This window comes from Hetaerina americana, unplaced genomic scaffold (genome assembly GCF_022747635.1).
Source record: "Hetaerina americana unplaced genomic scaffold, ioHetAmer1.1.p SCAF_6, whole genome shotgun sequence".
Taxonomy (NCBI): Eukaryota; Metazoa; Arthropoda; class Insecta; order Odonata; family Calopterygidae; genus Hetaerina; species Hetaerina americana.
Window position 1 is genome coordinate 38,229,648 of NW_027287205.1, and position 18,337 is coordinate 38,247,984.

The 18,337-nt window shown below is 34.5% G+C and overlaps 2 protein-coding genes across 5 annotated transcripts in view; both read right to left on the reverse strand.

Annotated features, from left to right (window-relative positions):
- LOC139695511 (unconventional myosin-IXb-like) overlaps positions 1-14,406 on the reverse strand; it is a 53,922-nt gene extending 39,516 nt beyond the window's left edge. For 3 of the 4 annotated variants that reach the window (XM_071594313.1, XM_071594311.1, XM_071594310.1), the window contains exons 1-11: positions 14,258-14,406; positions 12,837-13,851; positions 12,643-12,737; positions 10,594-10,756; positions 10,302-10,437; positions 9,427-9,617; positions 7,008-7,183; positions 6,196-6,396; positions 4,150-4,285; positions 3,864-4,062; positions 2,785-2,854 (exon numbers count right to left, since the gene is read on the reverse strand). In XM_071594313.1, the coding sequence (XP_071450414.1) occupies positions 2,785-2,854; positions 3,864-4,062; positions 4,150-4,285; positions 6,196-6,396; positions 7,008-7,183; positions 9,427-9,617; positions 10,302-10,437; positions 10,594-10,756; positions 12,643-12,737; positions 12,837-13,658 (2,189 nt within the window). In that variant the 5' untranslated portion in view covers positions 13,659-13,851; positions 14,258-14,406. Of the gene's footprint in view, positions 1-2,531; positions 2,580-2,784; positions 2,855-3,863; positions 4,063-4,149; positions 4,286-6,195; positions 6,397-7,007; positions 7,184-9,426; positions 9,618-10,301; positions 10,438-10,593; positions 10,757-12,642; positions 12,738-12,836; positions 13,852-14,257 lie in introns of all 4 variants that reach the window. The other variant, XM_071594312.1, reaches the window with a different exon arrangement.
- Positions 14,407-17,669: 3,263 nt separating this feature from the next.
- LOC139695406 (probable E3 ubiquitin-protein ligase HERC1) overlaps positions 17,670-18,337 on the reverse strand; it is a 132,131-nt gene continuing 131,463 nt past the window's right edge. Inside the window, exon 74 of the mRNA XM_071594142.1 lies at positions 17,670-18,277. Within this exon, the coding sequence (XP_071450243.1) occupies positions 18,158-18,277 (120 nt within the window). The 3' untranslated portion in view covers positions 17,670-18,157. The remainder of the gene's footprint in view (positions 18,278-18,337) is intronic.

Genomic DNA, 18,337 nt, shown 5'->3' on the forward strand with positions numbered 1-18,337 from the left:
GAGAGCAAATACATAGTTTTACTATGGAACAAATAAGTCATTAATTATCTACACTGCATTATTTTAATCGGAATCATGTCATGAATATGAATCTGTATCAGTGACCTTTTGTCAATATTTGCCCTTAGTAAATCATTAGTTTTTTTCCTGGCTACATGATAGGTTTTGCTTTCTGAGGAAAATACATTTGATGATAGTTCTGTGCTCTCTTAAAAATATAATTCCCCCCGAATAAAAATGACTGAAATAGGGGAAAAAATGTACTTTCCTTTGCTAAAAAATATGAAACAATCACAAGAATGAAAAATGGAGAAAATCTGCATTAATCTACTAATATCATAACCATATTTTCCGCATCTATTGGTTATCTACATTTTTTTATTGAGCCTGCTTCATCATGTATTCATTAGCACTGATAATTGAGAGTTTACTGTAATTAACAATTGAAGTTTCCAAAGAGTCGATGGCTCATCTAAATACAAGTCCCACTTACGGTAAAGAGATTACCTCCCTTGTAGTTTTGAAGTCCCAAATTGGAGTTGTGTTGACTTTTTCAAAGCATTTATAAGAATGTTAAACGTGCCACAACTTTTGTGATTTTTACTGCATACAAATTTGCAACCAAGAGAAAAGACATGGGAATATCATTAGGCACCTAGTTTTAGTCAAAAAACCATTCCTTCTAGATTTCATATCTACCACGGTATTCTCACACTAACAAGAACACTTGACAATACTCTACTGTACAACTCGCTGTAGTGCAGCAGTTGGTAGGCAGTTATCTCATAGTTCAACACTTGGTTAACACAATTGCACGAATGCTCATTCAATTCATTAAGATATCATGCACACAATTCTTTACCTTCTTGCAGAATACATAACATACCAATTACTGCAGGTTTTCAAAAAACCATAAGATCAGTCATCCATTATCTATCAAAATGAGTTATTCTCTTTTAACTTTCCAATATTTTCTGGTAAACTAATACATTCTGCAATATGTACTCCACTTAACTGTTGAGATTGAATGTTTTTCCAGATTTTTTTTTTCAAGGTTTTTCTCATTCCCAGTTGGAAATGACTGAAGGATAACTGGTCACTAGGCTAAAGTTGTGCAAAGCTTCATTGTTATTACTGATTTCACAGTGGATTACTTAAATCGCTAGGGCATGAACTCAGGCTTAAAATGTTTCCTGAACATTGAAGATATACTGGCTGCATACGGGCAACATTTCTGGTAAATATCAAATTCCAGCCAAAAAAAAAAATCGGTGATAGAGGCAGAATGTGATATTATATAAAAAATGGAAGAACGAGACTCAGGATTATGAATATTTTAAAACAGATCAGAGGCTCTAATGTCTAGAAGATATTAATTACAATGATCATGGACAGTTTTTCGAGGTTATTTATTATGTGATTTAAGACTGGAAAAAATACTGCTTTACACACCCCTATTAACTAATAATTTTTATATATTATTCTCAACATTTGCCCAACAAGCAAATGCTATATCAGGGTTTCACTGAATGTGTAGCATGTGATGAATTACAAATCGAAGAATTACAAAGGCATATCACTTTTCATACTTTCATCCATGTATCAATTATGATTCAATACTGCTGATTCATATTTTAACCCACTGGATTCACCCATCTGGATCCCAGACACTTTCAAAAATCTTCCAAATATTTCCAGCTTAAGCCTTTAAAAATGCATTCAACAAAAACAAAAATGCCAAAAGAAAATTAATAGATTTTGAAAGGAAAATCATGAGATCAACATCTACTCGTTAATCATAATACCTAGACACTTCTCTGGAAAAACAATTTGTTTCCATTGAAAAAATCACTCTGCTTTTTCCCACACAATGTGTAAATGTCACCTAATGCATTATTATAATCAAATAAGAGCACCAGATCAAAAGCGTTGTTTTGGTAATCCAGCAATGTTTGTTTATCCAGCAATGAAAGACATATGATTTTCCCATTTACTGGATTTGCCTATAATGTAATTTGTGGTCATCTACTCTTTTGAGAATTCTTAATATATATTAAACAAAACTTCCAAACTTTTCCTAATCAGCTGTCTCGCAAAAGGATGATTTCATGGAAGCTTAAATGTCAACACCAACCTACTCACTGAAAATGCATCACCAACTACTGTTCCAGCTCTGGCTCTGTTACAGAAGGCACAAAGTTGTACTTGTACTATCTTCCTGCACAGCTGTGGGCTGAATCAATATTAAAGCTTTTAGGCATCTACAGGGTGCAGCAATATAAATTCCTTTTTTCAATTCGATTTGCCTCAAAAAAAAAGGAAGTTATGTAGCCGCAACCTGTATAACTTAATTGGGGAAATCAAATTCAAATCTAAAAAGGCATAACTCAAAAGAGTTAAAAAAAAAATCATGCATGCCAGTTCATAACTGCAGAAGCATGAAAATAAAAAAGAGACTATTAGGGTACATTCTCAAATAACATCAAAAAATTGCCAAAAATATACCCAAATATGTATTTTCTATGACTTACACAATCCTGTTTACAGTGAGATTAACTGCTGACACTGTCACAAGATGGCTAGTGAAAAAAAGGAAAATATTTAGTGGAATATGCATGTTGGAATGTAATGCCTACTACTCCATACAAATAAAACAGTCAAGACCTCAATCCTCATCATATTATACTATCTAGTAAATTAGAAGCCTAACTCCACACAAATAAACCTATCCAATTCAAAAAACACATGCATCAGCCAAGACAATGACTGTTCTGTGTAACTGACCTGATAAGATGCTCATTTGGAGGTTGGGCCCTGAATCGGTGAGCAAGACCAATGGCCTTATTCCCGTCAACTACAAAGGAGGAAAGAACAAAATCCTAGTATTTAGTGCACTCAAATTGCATGTTAGCAAGCGTGAAAACGTTTCTCAAGGAATGAAAAAAAAACACAAAAATAAATGTGACACAATCACAATTACACATTGATTCAACAGACTTTTTTTTAAAACAATGTGAACATCTTCTAACACAATGCAGTGCAGATGTAAAGCAGAGGAAGGTAACAATATGTTTTTGCATAGGGTCCCCAAATCCCCTCCAAGTAAAATGCTGTGTGCAGTAGTGAGTGATAGATTGTGTAAAAAAAAATAATAAAGAGCTACAAATGAGTGAGCATTAATATATCTGCACTAAACTCTTGCATTATTAGAGATGAACACGTGTGGCAACACAACCATACACATCATAACAGTGGGTGTCCTTACCCTCTTGGACTTGCAAAGAAAAACTGCCATATCAAACACTATTCTTGTTTCAGAAACAAGAGTAGTGGGAGCAAGTAAACAGAAAAATTAAAAAAAATTCAGAAGTGTAGTTAACAAATCCATAGTCGCTCAATCAGTTTTAACAGACACAGAAAAATGGTACCACGAAATAATGGCTCTACTCCTTGCATATCAACTTTAATAAAGATGGTTCTCGAAACATTTCAAAAACTTTTTCCCGGAGTTGATTTCATCATTAATCCAAATGCATTTGGATACAAATTTCCTAGGGGGCAAGGTTTCTTGAACAATGCGTTTGCTTATAAGAATCTGATTGAGTCCAAAACATGACTAACAAAACAGTGGAAAACCCTGTATTATGAATTGATGTTAACTTGTATTCTACCATCTTTCAAAAGAAAAAAAAACATTCTCACAAAATTTCACATAACTATTTCTTCACTACTACAAACCACACCATAGACATCACAGCCTAAAGGTTGGTTTAATGATTTTACTTGAATCTTCATCATCATGTTAGTCACTGATTACAACTCAGGCAATGAAACCAAATGGAAATATTTCAAAAAGTACTTACCTCTCCCAAGCCTGTGTTTTCTTCCAGCTTCTAAAAAGGCGAAATACGCCCGGAAAAATGCCCTTACAATGGCCCATCGAAATACTGCCACTGGATCTGCTCCCACGAGTTCACGAACAAAAGCCATACTACTGTTTTTCAGGACACCAACAATGTCTTGCCTCATTAGATCCAAGTTCTTTTCCCTAACCTCAGCCACCTATTATGGGAAATATACAATTAACATTGGGATAAAGTCAGAGTGATGATAAAAATCATCTGGTTGAACATTTGCCTGTGATCCTACCTGATATTTCACTTTCCCAGCATAATGTCGAACAATAAATGCAGCTTCCCTTTTTTGAGGTACTTCATAGAAATTATTCTCTTTGTGAACAGAATTGAACTTTTGCAGCAATGTTTCACTGGTGGCTCCAGGAAAACTAAAATTGTTTAAATAATCTTAAAATACTTAACAATAAAACAGACATATGATAGGAAATTTTTACACTTTCAACAGTTAAACTTTCATAGTCTTATTACACATGAAACTCACTAATCAGGATAACTAAATGGCCTCAAACTAACCCGGCAGTATTGTCAATGGAAACTCTAAGACATTGAGTTAAAAACCTTCTAATTTCATAAATTTAATGAAAAGACAAACTTAGTCAAGAAAATATAATTTTATTAATAGCATTAACCCCAAATTATTGTCAATGTTTACTTAAGAACATTTATTTAACCTTTTATATGTCATTATACTTGATCTTATATAATGTACACCTCATATTCTAAATAATTAGCATTATTTTTACCACATGCAATTTTTTATTGTTAAAATTTTTAATGAATTGTGGTGCATATTTAACATGGTAAAAAACATTCAATGTCACAAATATATTTGTCAGGTCATCATACACTAGACTAGATCCAGATTGCAAATAGGTTTAAGGTAAAATTTGTTGTCTCAGGCGTAACTTTATGGAATTTGCATAACATATTGAAATGTAATGAAATAATTGACTTTGTAATTCCACACACTTTATTTTAAAAAAACCACGACCCAGGTTTCGACATTGAACGTCATCATCAGGTGGTCCTCATAGAAGAACGCTGGCTATGTATACCATGTATATGTGGAATTACAAAGTCAATTATTTCATTACATTTCAATAGGTTTAAGGTACTTGATTTTGCAAGTGGGCCGGATCAATGGAGTCAATAGGAGTATATGGATAGATCAGTAATGCTATGGCCAGGATTATTGAATGATGATGGTAAGAGTAGAACAATTCCATCCTTTAAGTTCTTTTAAGTCCCAATGCAGGAAAGCAATCCTTTGATATGTTATAACTGTTTGGCATACAAAGCAATCTTTATCCATGATTACTTATCAAGAAATATACATAACCATCTTCAGAGTGAAACTCTGAACACTTTCGGCAGTTTTTCAAATTTTCGGATTGCTTTCTGGTTCACCATGCCCTATCAAAATTTTATATTTGTAGAATACCTGGAAGTGGTTGAGGAATTTTCAGCCACAAACTGCCATTCATGTGTGTTCAATAATTAAGCACCAACTGATGCTGATAATTTGAAATATATGTTCCCAGCCAAAATTACTGGGGCAATTTGGCTGAAATTTTCAGGGATTCAGAGACACCAATGAGAAATCCCCAGGGAAAAAATTTCCTCATTCTGCATGTCCTGGGTTTACGCTGAATTTTCCAAAAATCCTATTCTTGCTATTTGATTAATATTGAAGACATTTAAAAACATTCTTCAAAAGAAACATATGAAGATGACGGGCTGAAACCGACAGGGATTGGACATGCTCAAGTTTTCTGTCTATGACATGAGAGCACCAGTTTTGATGAAACAACTTCCAATATTTAATCTAATTAATTAATCGAAATTTAAACAGTTTTCTGTTCTGTGTAGTAACAAATTCTTTTTATCGATAAAATAAGAAATAAATACTTTAGACGCACCAACCTTGACCTGTTATGCACCTACAAGCCTGAAGATTCTTATTTTGTCCACATATCCAACATATCTCTCAAAAGGTTATTAACATGTTTTAAATATATTACTTCCCCCCCCTCTCATTCTCAGAAAAAGTATCTTAAGGAAGTTCTGAGGCTTGAAACTAAAGTTAATTTGTTATGAATTTTTCAAAAATTACCGCAGAAAAATTGATTCCCATGATGGCTGAATATTTTTTTTCAAGAGTTTGTTTCAAATAATTTCATGGATACTTCAAATACTAAAATGAGCATTTACATCTATAAAATAGTTAAAGAAGAATAACATTGCACACATACAATTATTAACCCGAAAGGTAACGTACTTGCACTGGTCATCCAAAATACATAGCAATCCACTTGGTTTTCCCTCAATTAACTGAAGGCATCCTGTGTTGTCCATGAAATCAATATTTTTCCACCTTATACCTTCCTTTCTGTATTCCTCTTGCTCATACTTGAAAACGTGCTGGTTGAAATAATACTGCAGGTGTTCATTTGCATAATTGATGCAAAATTGTTCGAAACTGCAAGATTGTAATGTAATTAAAAAAACTCCATATCAATTTTACTAAACATTAAAACATGCACTGTACAAATATTAATGTCTCAATCATTAAAATTATGATAAATTTTGAAATTTAGACTTTTACTAAGAGCTGAGACAGAAATTTTCTAAGGAAAATTATACAATTAGCTTGCTGATTATTTCGTTTCACTAGAATAAAGAATATTTCTTTCAGGCATCCCACATTAGTAGTGGCATAACAGTTTTGCAAATTATAAGTAATGATGAAAGATATAACATGTTCGTGACATTTCTATAATAAAAAGACGAACAATCAATTTTATTTTCCCTTTATCTTGCTTATCTCATGAGTTTCGCAAAGAGTAAAACAAATATACAATGCACACAATGTCAGAAAGGTTTAAAATTGTCAAACACTTGAAAAATTAGCATTCCCTTTGTTTTTTTTAATTTTAACATGCATTTATTATTGAATCTACAATTATGTAAAAACTCAAAAGCTAATACAATTTAGGCACTTAAAATATTTTCAGATATATTCATGACAATTGTCCATTTAAAACACTAATGTATAACAAATGAATCAATAATTTACATTATTCAACTTACCTATTGCATTTTCCAAAATCTTCAAAGCCAAAAATGTCAAGGACACCTATTGAATTGCCCTGATGATCTCGAAGAGTATCTTTCTTGGAAAATAATGCATGATTAACTTGAAGCACTATCCAATCAAATAAAGCTCCATACAAACACTTGGCCATAGCATCTCTCGCTGCAATTGCCTAGAATGAAATAAATTAGTGTTTTCAGTTGCTTTTTAACATTTCAATTCAAAATTCTAAATATCATCAACTAAAACTATAGGAGGCAGAGCTAAATACGTTCTATCTTGGACTTGAACTATTTTTACTGTTTCGGGTCATATTACAATTTTAATAAATAGTCTGAAATTTTCAAGTTCATTTTAATAGAAGTGCTTATCATGCTAATATATAATCATGTAAATATGCAACAGGTAACAGACTTTTAGGTCATATGCACTGTTAGAGATAAGCATACAAGTCATTGACTATACAGAGTGTTAAAATTTAAGGGGGAAAGAAAACTAGCATTAGAATCAGTCTATCCTTAACAAATTGAAACGATCAGCCCCAAGTTTAACATCTCAGACAACGGGTAGAAGATTGCAGTAAATATTCTTTAAAATTCTATAAAGGAAGCAACTGAAAAGCATCTCAAGTACCTCCACCGCTGTAGTAAATGGCATTCAATCCTGGTCCAGGAAAATTAGCACTTTAGCCATACTAATTCTAAGGATAGTACGACTCAATATTTTGGAAAATATTTATACTTAAACTATCATTGTTTCATACTTAAATATGGCTAAAAATTGCTTGGGAACCAGCAATCGTGCTATAAGCAACAAATATCTTCATTTGCTTCTCATAATTAACCATGGTCTTCCTCTGAATCATTTCCTATTTTGACTCCTAAATTAGTCTTCAGTATACTACTATGTCTTACAAAAGAGCATACTGTTTTTACTCCTCTTCTCATCAAGCATTCACTATTACCTTCCCATTAGTTACTCATAACTGTCTATTCCACAGCCACACAGTATAGCCATTTCATCATTCTCACATATCAGGATATCGTATTAACATTATTCATAATCCTTTCCTCTACTGCTGATATAAATCAAGTTTCATGGTCGTAGAAAAATAAATTCCATTCATACGTTCGTAAGGATATGAAATCCATTTGGGCTCTCTGCAATTAGTAGGTATTCCATCCAATAGAACTATTAAGTTATTTTTACATTACTACACACGCAGCTTCTGTAATTGGTTATCCTTACTCCTTATAAAGCATCTCTATGATCGTATCAAATTAACTTTCCAGTCCCATGTGAAAATTGTCCTCCTTGCTCCCACTGCAGACTTATTGTCTCATTTTATAATTACTACTGCTGAGATTGAACTCTTACGAACATCAATAGCATGAATGCCAGGTCTTACTTCTATCTTCAAGTTTACCCTTACAACCTGCAAACAAGAATAAATTTAACCTTCCTCCATTTCATCTTCACCCTTGCTTTCTCCTTTCCTTTATTTTATTCGTGAACTTGTTAATTCATTAACCAGTACTGATAATGAGCATTCATATTTTATTTCTTTCTTTATATCAACTTCTCAGATTTTACCATATTTTCTCAGTGATTTCTTTATATATTGGACACATAAATTCCTATCATTATCATTCATTCCAATTTCCTTAGGGATTTGTAGGACTATGTGACAGCCGCAGAATCCTAAACACTCTCCTCTAATCCAAAAACAATGAAAGTCAGGTAGATGTTCTCTACTCTTTAAGGTAAGTCTGAAAGCAAGAATAGCTAGCTTCTTATTCCGCTTATACCAGATGTTCTCACTTGTTCTTTCTAAAACTAGATTGCCCTTCTCTTATTACATCGGTAGATCATTTTAACCAATCTTCAATGCCAAGATTATCAGAAATATGATTGTAAAATTTAAAATAAATTTTGGAATTCCAGCGACATCAAAAGCTGTTCTTAACAGCAAAGTTTTTTTCAAAATAACCCTAGAAACATCAATACATGTTTAAAGTAAACTAAGCTGGCAGATTCTTAGATATTCACAGAAAAGACTGTCAACAACAGAATAGTTATCTATAATGTTTCCTTTGATATTTTTCTGGATAAATTAAGAGAAATTTAAAGCATTTACCCCAAATCACCATGAAAAATTCATCAAATGACAACATCTGAGATGGCTTGGACTTCAGAAAGGATTGATTCTGAAAAAGCACTAAGGTCAAAGGGGAAAAGCACAACAACAACACAGAGACACCTTTAATGAACCCCTGAAAATACAAATAGATGACATGTTGGAGGTTCTTAAAATAATGACAAAATGACTACTTACATCTGGTGATTACCTGAAAAAACTATTCTCAGTAACAAATATGCATTATGATCAATGAAATAAATGAACACCTGACTCACCTCTGGTAATCTGTAATTTATTATGAGAGTTTCTCCAGATGCCCGGGCTCGCTTAGCTGTTAGAGCAGCCAAAAGGGTCTCCTGCCTCACCCTCAACAGCTCTGATATCAAGAGAACTACTTCTGGATTCCTTACTCCAACAGATTCATCATGATGATAAGCTGATTTCCTTGGTTGGAATTCAACATTACCTGTAATTTAAAAATTCATTAGTATAACATACCATATAAGCAATACTGAAGGCGTGATCAGATAATACAGCAATACACAGATGTAAAAAAAATAACTTAAAAATAACCTTCCACAAATGAGATATTACCCCACACACTTCACATAAAGCCTAAAGATTCCCAAGTTCTTAATGGTTTTTCATAATAGTTATACATCAAATATGTTGGCAGGCATTAAAACTCAAAATTTAATACCCTTACATCATGCAAATAATTCAGAATTATACATTGTTCATGATTTCTACACAAACAAAACAACATTTAAAATTCCAGGTCCAAAGTTAACCACTACATATTTGCATGGTTGACTATGTATTATTTTTTTTACAGTCCATCCTTCAAAATGGTGTTTTACAACATTACAATACACTGACTTATTAAATGACCACATGAAAGAAAATCATAATCATAGTTCTGACATCATTTTCATGTAATGAATTGGTAACAGGTTTCAAAATACTGTTTCAATGTATATTATTGAACTAAATACTGAATTAATTTTCCCCATAATTGAAAAGTTGGTATTTTATCAGTTATTCAGAAAGGTGGACTAATTGCAGCCCAATAAGTAAAAAAAATACATTAACTTTCACAATAAACAAAATTCCCAAACTTAAAAACATTTAAAATTGAAGACCAGCTTACCTAGCAGGAGAACTGCTGACAAAACTGAAAATAACCTCCTTTGCTTTTCTGCAGTAAAACCAACCATTTCCATTGACTGCTTCAGCCTTGAGAATTCATACTTCTCATCAACATTATCCAAAACATAGCATCCACTCTGAAATTGGATTCAATTATATTAAAAAGATGGAATAAAAACATTATGTTGAAACTAAAGCCAACACAGCAAACACAGCTAAATTTTTAGCATGATATACCACATTAAACTCAAAGTACTCACAAACCACACTTATTAATACAAAGGAACACCTACCCTACTTAAATAATGATAATCCTCAGATCTCTGTAAATGCAATGCCTGCTTCTCTGCATCAGATGCCCCAGCAAGTAGGTAGTAGAAGACATGGTAATTTCTCTCATTCCTCCCTTGAGAGCAAATGCGTGACTTTTCCAATAAATATTTCTGAACAACAGCACTGGAATAAAAATCAAACTTATTGGCACTAGAAACATATCGTGCCTATAAACGAAGAGTACATAGATCCCAGCAGCACACCAACATAGATATCTATATGCTCCATAGATATTCATCCACCACCATTATCATAAACACTTGTCTTGATTAATGGGGAAATAATCATGTAAATACCAATAATACCTATTTGTTTCCTTAGGAATAAGAAAGTACATTCAGAGGCAACACTGGACAGTTAAACAAGAAATAAATCCAAACAAAGATTCTCGTGACAAATGTTTTCTATGTAACCTAGGGAAATTGCTAGCCATAAAGTGTAAAACAAACTAGGTTTTTGGACTTCGAAGTCTACAAAAATTTTTACCGTGTTTTGATTTGAAATTAATGCCAGGACCCACAGAGAATGGCACAAATCAAAATCGAAAAATTATATAAAAAATAATAGACAGTACATAACTGCATGTGCATGCATGCTGCTACCGAATCAACCTCGACTGAGTAAAAGTTAAGCAGTAAATTTGGAAATGGTCTTTAGGCCTTCAGAGAGAGGGGTAAGTGCAGGCTGAACAACAGGAGTGTTAACTCCAAATTACTTCTATTGAAACTTGTAACCAGTAACTTCAAACCTGACATTCTTCACACAGAAAAGAAAGGATGCAGGTTGAATGCTCCGGAGGAGTTATAAAATTGGCAATCCCTTCAGTCAGACAGATTTGAGTTGGTCAACTATACCTCTCCCGTTATCCCCTCCTTAAGTTCCTACAAGACTCCAACATTTTTCTCAACCAACCCCACCCCAACCAAGGCAGTGATAACCATCAACCGCCCCTTAATAAGGGTCAACCCATTGTGGACCAACACCCACCCCTCCCTAGCCCACTAATAGGTTGCTGCACCAGTACTCAACTTACCCCCTCTCCCTTGCTGCCCCTACCTTTCTCCCCTCTTGGAGCCAGGCTATATAAGTTGAAAAAATGTTCATGTATGTCACCTGATGATGTGCAGCAATGAAACATGGCTGTGTGAAGTATTAAATCTTTATGAGGAAGTGCAGTTTCTTTTTCTACTCTCATTCGAATTATTTGTTTACTCGTCAAGGTCACATTACCTACCGCCAGTTGGCTTAGTTTACTGTTTAGAAACATCCAAAGTTATTTCATAGTCCCGATTTAAATTTCACTTTTTATCATAGATGAGAAATTCTATTTTCTTAACTTTAGTGATGGCAGAATTTGCAAATAAAATAACATAAGAGAAAGCCAGAGGTCAAAAATGCATTAAATAATCTTGGAATTGCTTTCTGTACCCTCCTAAGAGAGGGAGTGGTCAGTCTAGGAGCACCGTAGAGTAATTGTCTATGCAGGAATCTCAGCAACATACTCCATGCAACATGAACAACACACGGTATATTATATGGGAGTCGAAATTATTCAAACACAATAGAAGAAGTCTATAACGGAGTGATGCATTTGATATAATACTCTGCCCTCACAATGTAGTGGTCACAAATTTTATGATGGAATTGACTTTGCACACCATGTATAAGCACTAAGCAACATTTGAAGAATACTTGAGGGAAATTTTTGAAAAGCAAATGGCACATGTACTCTTAGGCCTGCTACATTATTAAGAGATATTCAGATATTCCTGAATTCTAAAAATATTCTGAACCATGTGTGGAAGATGACTGGTTCATGTGATTTACATTTATATTGCTCACAAAAATCACTAAAAAAGCCAGATACATCAGCAATTATTGAAATGACCAATGTTCTATGAATTTTTAACCACGTTTTTCACTAAAAAAGCGCACACATGAAACTTAATAAAAATGACCTTCAATGCTTCACATTTCACAAAAAAACAAACTACTGAAACTCAACTTACCCATGAACCATCCCATTTTCTTTGTAATTCACTTGAATAAATTTACCAAATCTGCTTGAATTGTTGTTGTGGGCAGTTTTTGCATTCCCAAAAGCCTAAGAAAAAGATAAAAACAGTCAAGAAATGTTACATTTAACACTATTTTATATTTACTAATGAAGAAAGTGAAATTGACGATGCACAGAGGAAAATACCTCCAACACTGGTCCGGCGCTCAATATAGTCTGCTCTACTCCACTGCCGTGCCGGCCCTTCTGACTCAGGGCTGTCAGGTGATGTAGTAAGAAATTTGTGCTCTCAGTTTTGCCACTTCCGCTTTCTCCACTGATCACAATACATTGATTGCACTTGTCCTTAAGCATGCTATGATAAGCAGCGTCGGCTATGGCGAATATGTGAGGAGGGAGCTCCCCAAGACGTCTACTTTGATACAGTTTAACATACTTGGGATTGTATATTGGGTAGAATTTAAAAGGATTGACAGCAATTAATATTGACCCTACATATGTGTAAATATGGCTGGCACAGAAACGCGCCCTTAAATTGTCCAGTAGAGTTTGCTCATTGAGATCTGGAAGTTGACATAAATCAGGATATTCTTTATCCTTGGGCTGATACAAAAACCGGTAAAAGTAATCACGAATAAGTTGAGGGTCTAAAGAAAAACTATCAGTCCAAAGTGAATCCGAAAGCTTTTCTCGTAAATAAAACCTATACTCTTGCTGGTCACCATCATCGGTACCAGATGTGGAACAAGCCTTGGGCCACAATAACATTAATGCTACCGGGCATTCTACCGGACCTACTCTCCTTTCTTTGCATTCTTGCCCAACAGAGTTACCAATGACTTCGGCCAATTCGTAATTGGATGGATTTTTTAACGACAGACGATCCACAATACAACAAACGATTTCTTCAGAAGATGTCTGCTTGCTAGCTTCAACTGACAACGCTTCATAGTGTTGAGATAATGCCCCTACAAACACCTGAACTATGTATCGGTTGTTTTCAGCCATGGTTGGCGAATGCTAGAACACAGTGACCATTTCTGAATAACTAAAAGCACCTTTCTTTGGTTGATAACTCATGGTATAATTGTTTTGATTGCACATTATACCCTTAACAAGATTCCTAACTTTATATTTATTAATCAGAAGAGACTACTCGTCCGTCATTTGAAACAATGTTCTTATGGCACATCAGGCAACACTGAAAAGAAAAGTTGTTTTGACTAAATAAAATGTATCAACAATGTTGGCTCAACTGTTGATTATGATTAACAATGCTACATTAACACCCATTGACACATGTTTTTCACATAAAACATTAATAAGCTACGTAAGCACTGTTTTTTGCGGCCGTTGACTATGCATGCGTAGAAGACAACAAATGTCATATTGGGGTCACATGCACGTTGTCACTGTATCACAATATTAAAAGGCTCTTCGTGAAATGATTTAAAAGAGGATGAATTCACCCACTAAATTTTGCACGATAACTTTTATCAGTAAACAAATCCTAATTTTAACAAATTGACGTTCGTGTTGACAAAAACTGTCAAAAACATAAGTGTCGCACTGACATACCTCACTCAAATAACACGAAATCCACTTACTTGGAAGTAACTTCATTCCACAGCGCTTTCATTGATCGATGAATACGCTATTATGTTACAGAATCGAGATATTATCCGAAAAAAACAACAAGCACAACATATTAGTTACGTTTTCCCAGTTTCTGTACAAACATAACTTCCATCATTGAATGAACAGTTACCACAATTTGGTGTGATTGCGCATGCTCAGATGCAGATAAAAAATAAAGAAGCGTAGCTAAATGCGAAAGTCACAAGCATATTATCCCACGCATTTAAAGTTAAGTTATTACTTCCAGAATTAGAGTGACGATTTAAAATATCGACTAAATTCTACACTCCAGTTGTTTTTCGAAATGGAATATTTTTCTCCCTAGAGTCCTTGCTGGCATATGGCGCTGGTGTAAAATGCACATTGTCTTACATGGGTGCAAGTAAATGACGTCATTTAAATGAAATAGTTATGTACGCGCTGCTCATAACACAATTTTATAATTCATAATATTTGTTGTTCTGTACTTCTCGTAGATGTTTTATTTCATGAGTTCTAAATGGGCGGTAGGTAAAAACTATTCATCATGTCCGTGTAGTAGCGTTCCGAATTGATTATTTTTCGTCATTTATTATTATATAAATTAATTAGTATTCACCTGTAGCAACGAGGCGTGTTTTATACAGAGAAATCCCTCTCACAGGGTATTTTCAATTGCAACTTATCACTTTGGTAGTTAAATTACGGCAGCTACGATTAATAGCTGAGCAGAAAGCATCAACGAGAAAATAGAAAACGTTGATTATTCTCATGAAACCTCGCCTTATAAGTTAATTGAATCCTTATGTAACTATTTTATGATCGCGTAATTATAATAAGGCAGTAGTTTAATAATACACCGACAAGGTCTCGGCTTGATTGAAACTAAAGTAATCTCGGAAGTTACTCTCCCATTCCCGGAAATCCGTATGATCAAAACATGATACATTCCAATTTGAGTTCTTGTCGCTAAACCTTATGATTCAAGGGTTTCGGCGAACGGAGAATGAAAAAAGTTTGAATGTGACTAGTGTGACCTTGTGATACACGGGAAGCATGACGATTACGACCCGGCTAAATATCACTATTCTCACGCAGCTCCCAAGAAGGGGAAATTAACCGGCATAACCGTGCGACAAGGAATGTACCGTTGGCATTATATGAAAAAAATAGCTTATTATAGTTAACCACGATTAGCAGAAAAGAAACTACGTTCAAAGAAATTTTTTGTCATCTGATCATAATGTATATTTGAGAACAGCAATTGCCTTAGAAATAAAAATTTTTATTCGAACGCTCAACCGCTGAAATCCAAATCAAGACATTTTCACGAATAATATAATTTCGTAGAATATTTAGACATGAATCACTCGATATTTTCTATCTTCTCTTTTTGTCAACTTGAAGCGCAATGTATATTCCTCTTTACTCGTAGTCATTCCTTCGACGACGCATACCAATACACATTGAGCCAATTAAATTTATGGATAATAAATTATACATGTTACATAGTTTCCTCGATCCTTAAACAAGGGCATAAAATTCCAATTTGCAGACAATTTCATAAGTTTTACACAATGTCATTCTCATGTGGCCACATGCATTAAATATTAAGTAACACTTCTTGGTATTAAGAATGTATCCAACACCAAATGGGAATTTATTATTTACCTCGCCACAAACATTTATGATGGTAGGTATCAATGTAGAATTTTGCAAAACAGAGTTTTAAGTTGTGAAAGGAAGCAAAAGGGCCGGGCAAGTAGGTTGACAATTTGTTCCTACAGAGACAATTGTCTCCTACAGTGAAATTTGCCTTGTTGAGGGAGGCCACCCTGTGGATAAGCTAGGAGGGGAAGTCACAAATAAGTTACAGCATAGGGGTGTCTTGATAAAAGGGGACTGAGTTTTTGCTTTACAGAGGCATCACATCAAGAATAAATTGTAGCATGGATTTTGTTTTGCTATCATCTTTGAAGGATCCATGTATTATTCAGTACATGGGAGAGTTGGCATGTGTGTTGCACACAGTATCTATTCTTGGAAAGATGAGTTAGTGTATGCTCCATATTTTCTTACATTCCAATCTTATATTTTGCACGTGAAATGTTCTTAGCACCTGAATATGGTGTGTATGGAAGGTTCCAAGCATTTGAACAAGGTGTGCACAGAATGCCCAGACAATGGCAATACTGTGAACTCTTCCTGAGAATCCTATTGAACATTTCATTCTTGTCCAAGCATATCTCTTAACTTTGTTTAATTTGCTCACAAATGTTCACGCCAAATATTAAAACTTATATGCAGAACTCACTTTTGGAACTTGGAATTTTAACTTATGGGTTCCTGATTAATATTTCAAGGATTATTTTGGAGAAGGCAGTTTTGTTTTTGACCATGAGTTCTTTTCAACTAACGTAACACCATTACTCTTGCTGGTGAAATGACGAGAGAAAAGTTATCTTTTTGAGCGGTCATGAAGCACTTCAACGGATCACATGATGTCAAACCTGTTATTTTTGCCTGTTTGTATTGCCCTAAGATGTTCAGATCAAATCTGACTGAAGCAAGGGCATGCTGAAGATGAAATTGCTACAGTTAATTTATGATTGGAGTAATGAGAGTCATTTGGCATTGAGACAAGTGCAGAGGTACCTGTGGCAGGAAAAATTATAATGGTTAAAACAAAGAGAAACAAATTTAAGGGGATTAATCCTACTTCAGCTTGCTCTAGATAATATTGCAGTAGGAAGACCAGTGGCCAATAGCATAGCCATCATAGGGATCAAGAGAGCTTCCCTTAACTTGAAAAAATGAAGAATTTTGTAGATCTGGAATTAATGCTTATTCTGGCATTTCCCTTGAAGAGTGTGCAAGCCCCCACCCAACAAATTCTCTGCCTATGCTTATGTTTGTGAGCATCCTCGAACACAATAGATCAAGTTCCATGGGGATAAAGAAGTAAAAGCAAATTACCAGTACGGAGTGGAGAAAAGCTGAAGGCAGACGCTGCATTGCATCAAAATAACATGATAGGAATTCATCACCCTGCTTGGAAGTAGCAATACATAGGATGCAAGGAGCTCATGAGTTTCTTGCAACCTATCCATCCATTTCATTGAGTAACGAGGGAAAAGTTCAATTTGAGAAGGTATTTTCATGAATAGGAAACTGCTGCACACAAAGGTATGTTTCCAAACAAGGATAGGATATGTGAAAGCATTTGCATTGAGTGTCACACTATACACACAAAGATATAGTCTATTGGGAAAGCAGGCCGGAAAAAAAGAGGAAACTTTGAAACATTTTGCTGAAGATTAAACAGGGAGATTACATGAGAAAAACCACAGAAGGGTGAAAGAGAAAAAGAAAACATTGGAGAACAGAAATGAAAAAGAAGAATGATGGATTGGGACATGGACACATAATGACTTTATTAATAACATACAAGGAGAGAAGGCTCCATGAAGTAGGCCAATAAACAAAAAAACCATAAATGCAGTCATTAACCCAAGGGTCAGTCTGGTAGGTGTCCGTAGAGTTCAACCACTACTAAGCTCAATGATATGTGAAATTCACACATTAGGGTATAGAGGCAAGATCCTTTCCCAGTGCCGCCAGTGGTTTCCCAGGAAGTTCTGGTATCCGAAAAATCACACAGCTTGGGTGAAGCTGAGGGTACCTAGAGAGGCATGTCCGGGAATCAAACTGGCAACAGTTGCATATGTGAAAATAAAATCTGCAGAGAAGTGTCAATTAACCTCTAACCTAGATTCTTATAATTTATCACACATATATGGACATAAATCATGCATATTGATAATAACAAAAACCATAATGATCAATATTAACAGCATTTATTTACATATATTTTTTTGATATAATAGATTTTACTGATATTCTTCATCAGATCCTTGTTCAATGTCAGTATTTCGAGCCAGCATGTAATTATCCATATCAATGGAACGGCAATTGTTGATTGCATAGCGTAACCTCTCAGCCATAACTTCCTGCAATATATATTTAATTAAAATGATAACATCTGCAAAATTGTATACTGCATTTCCTAA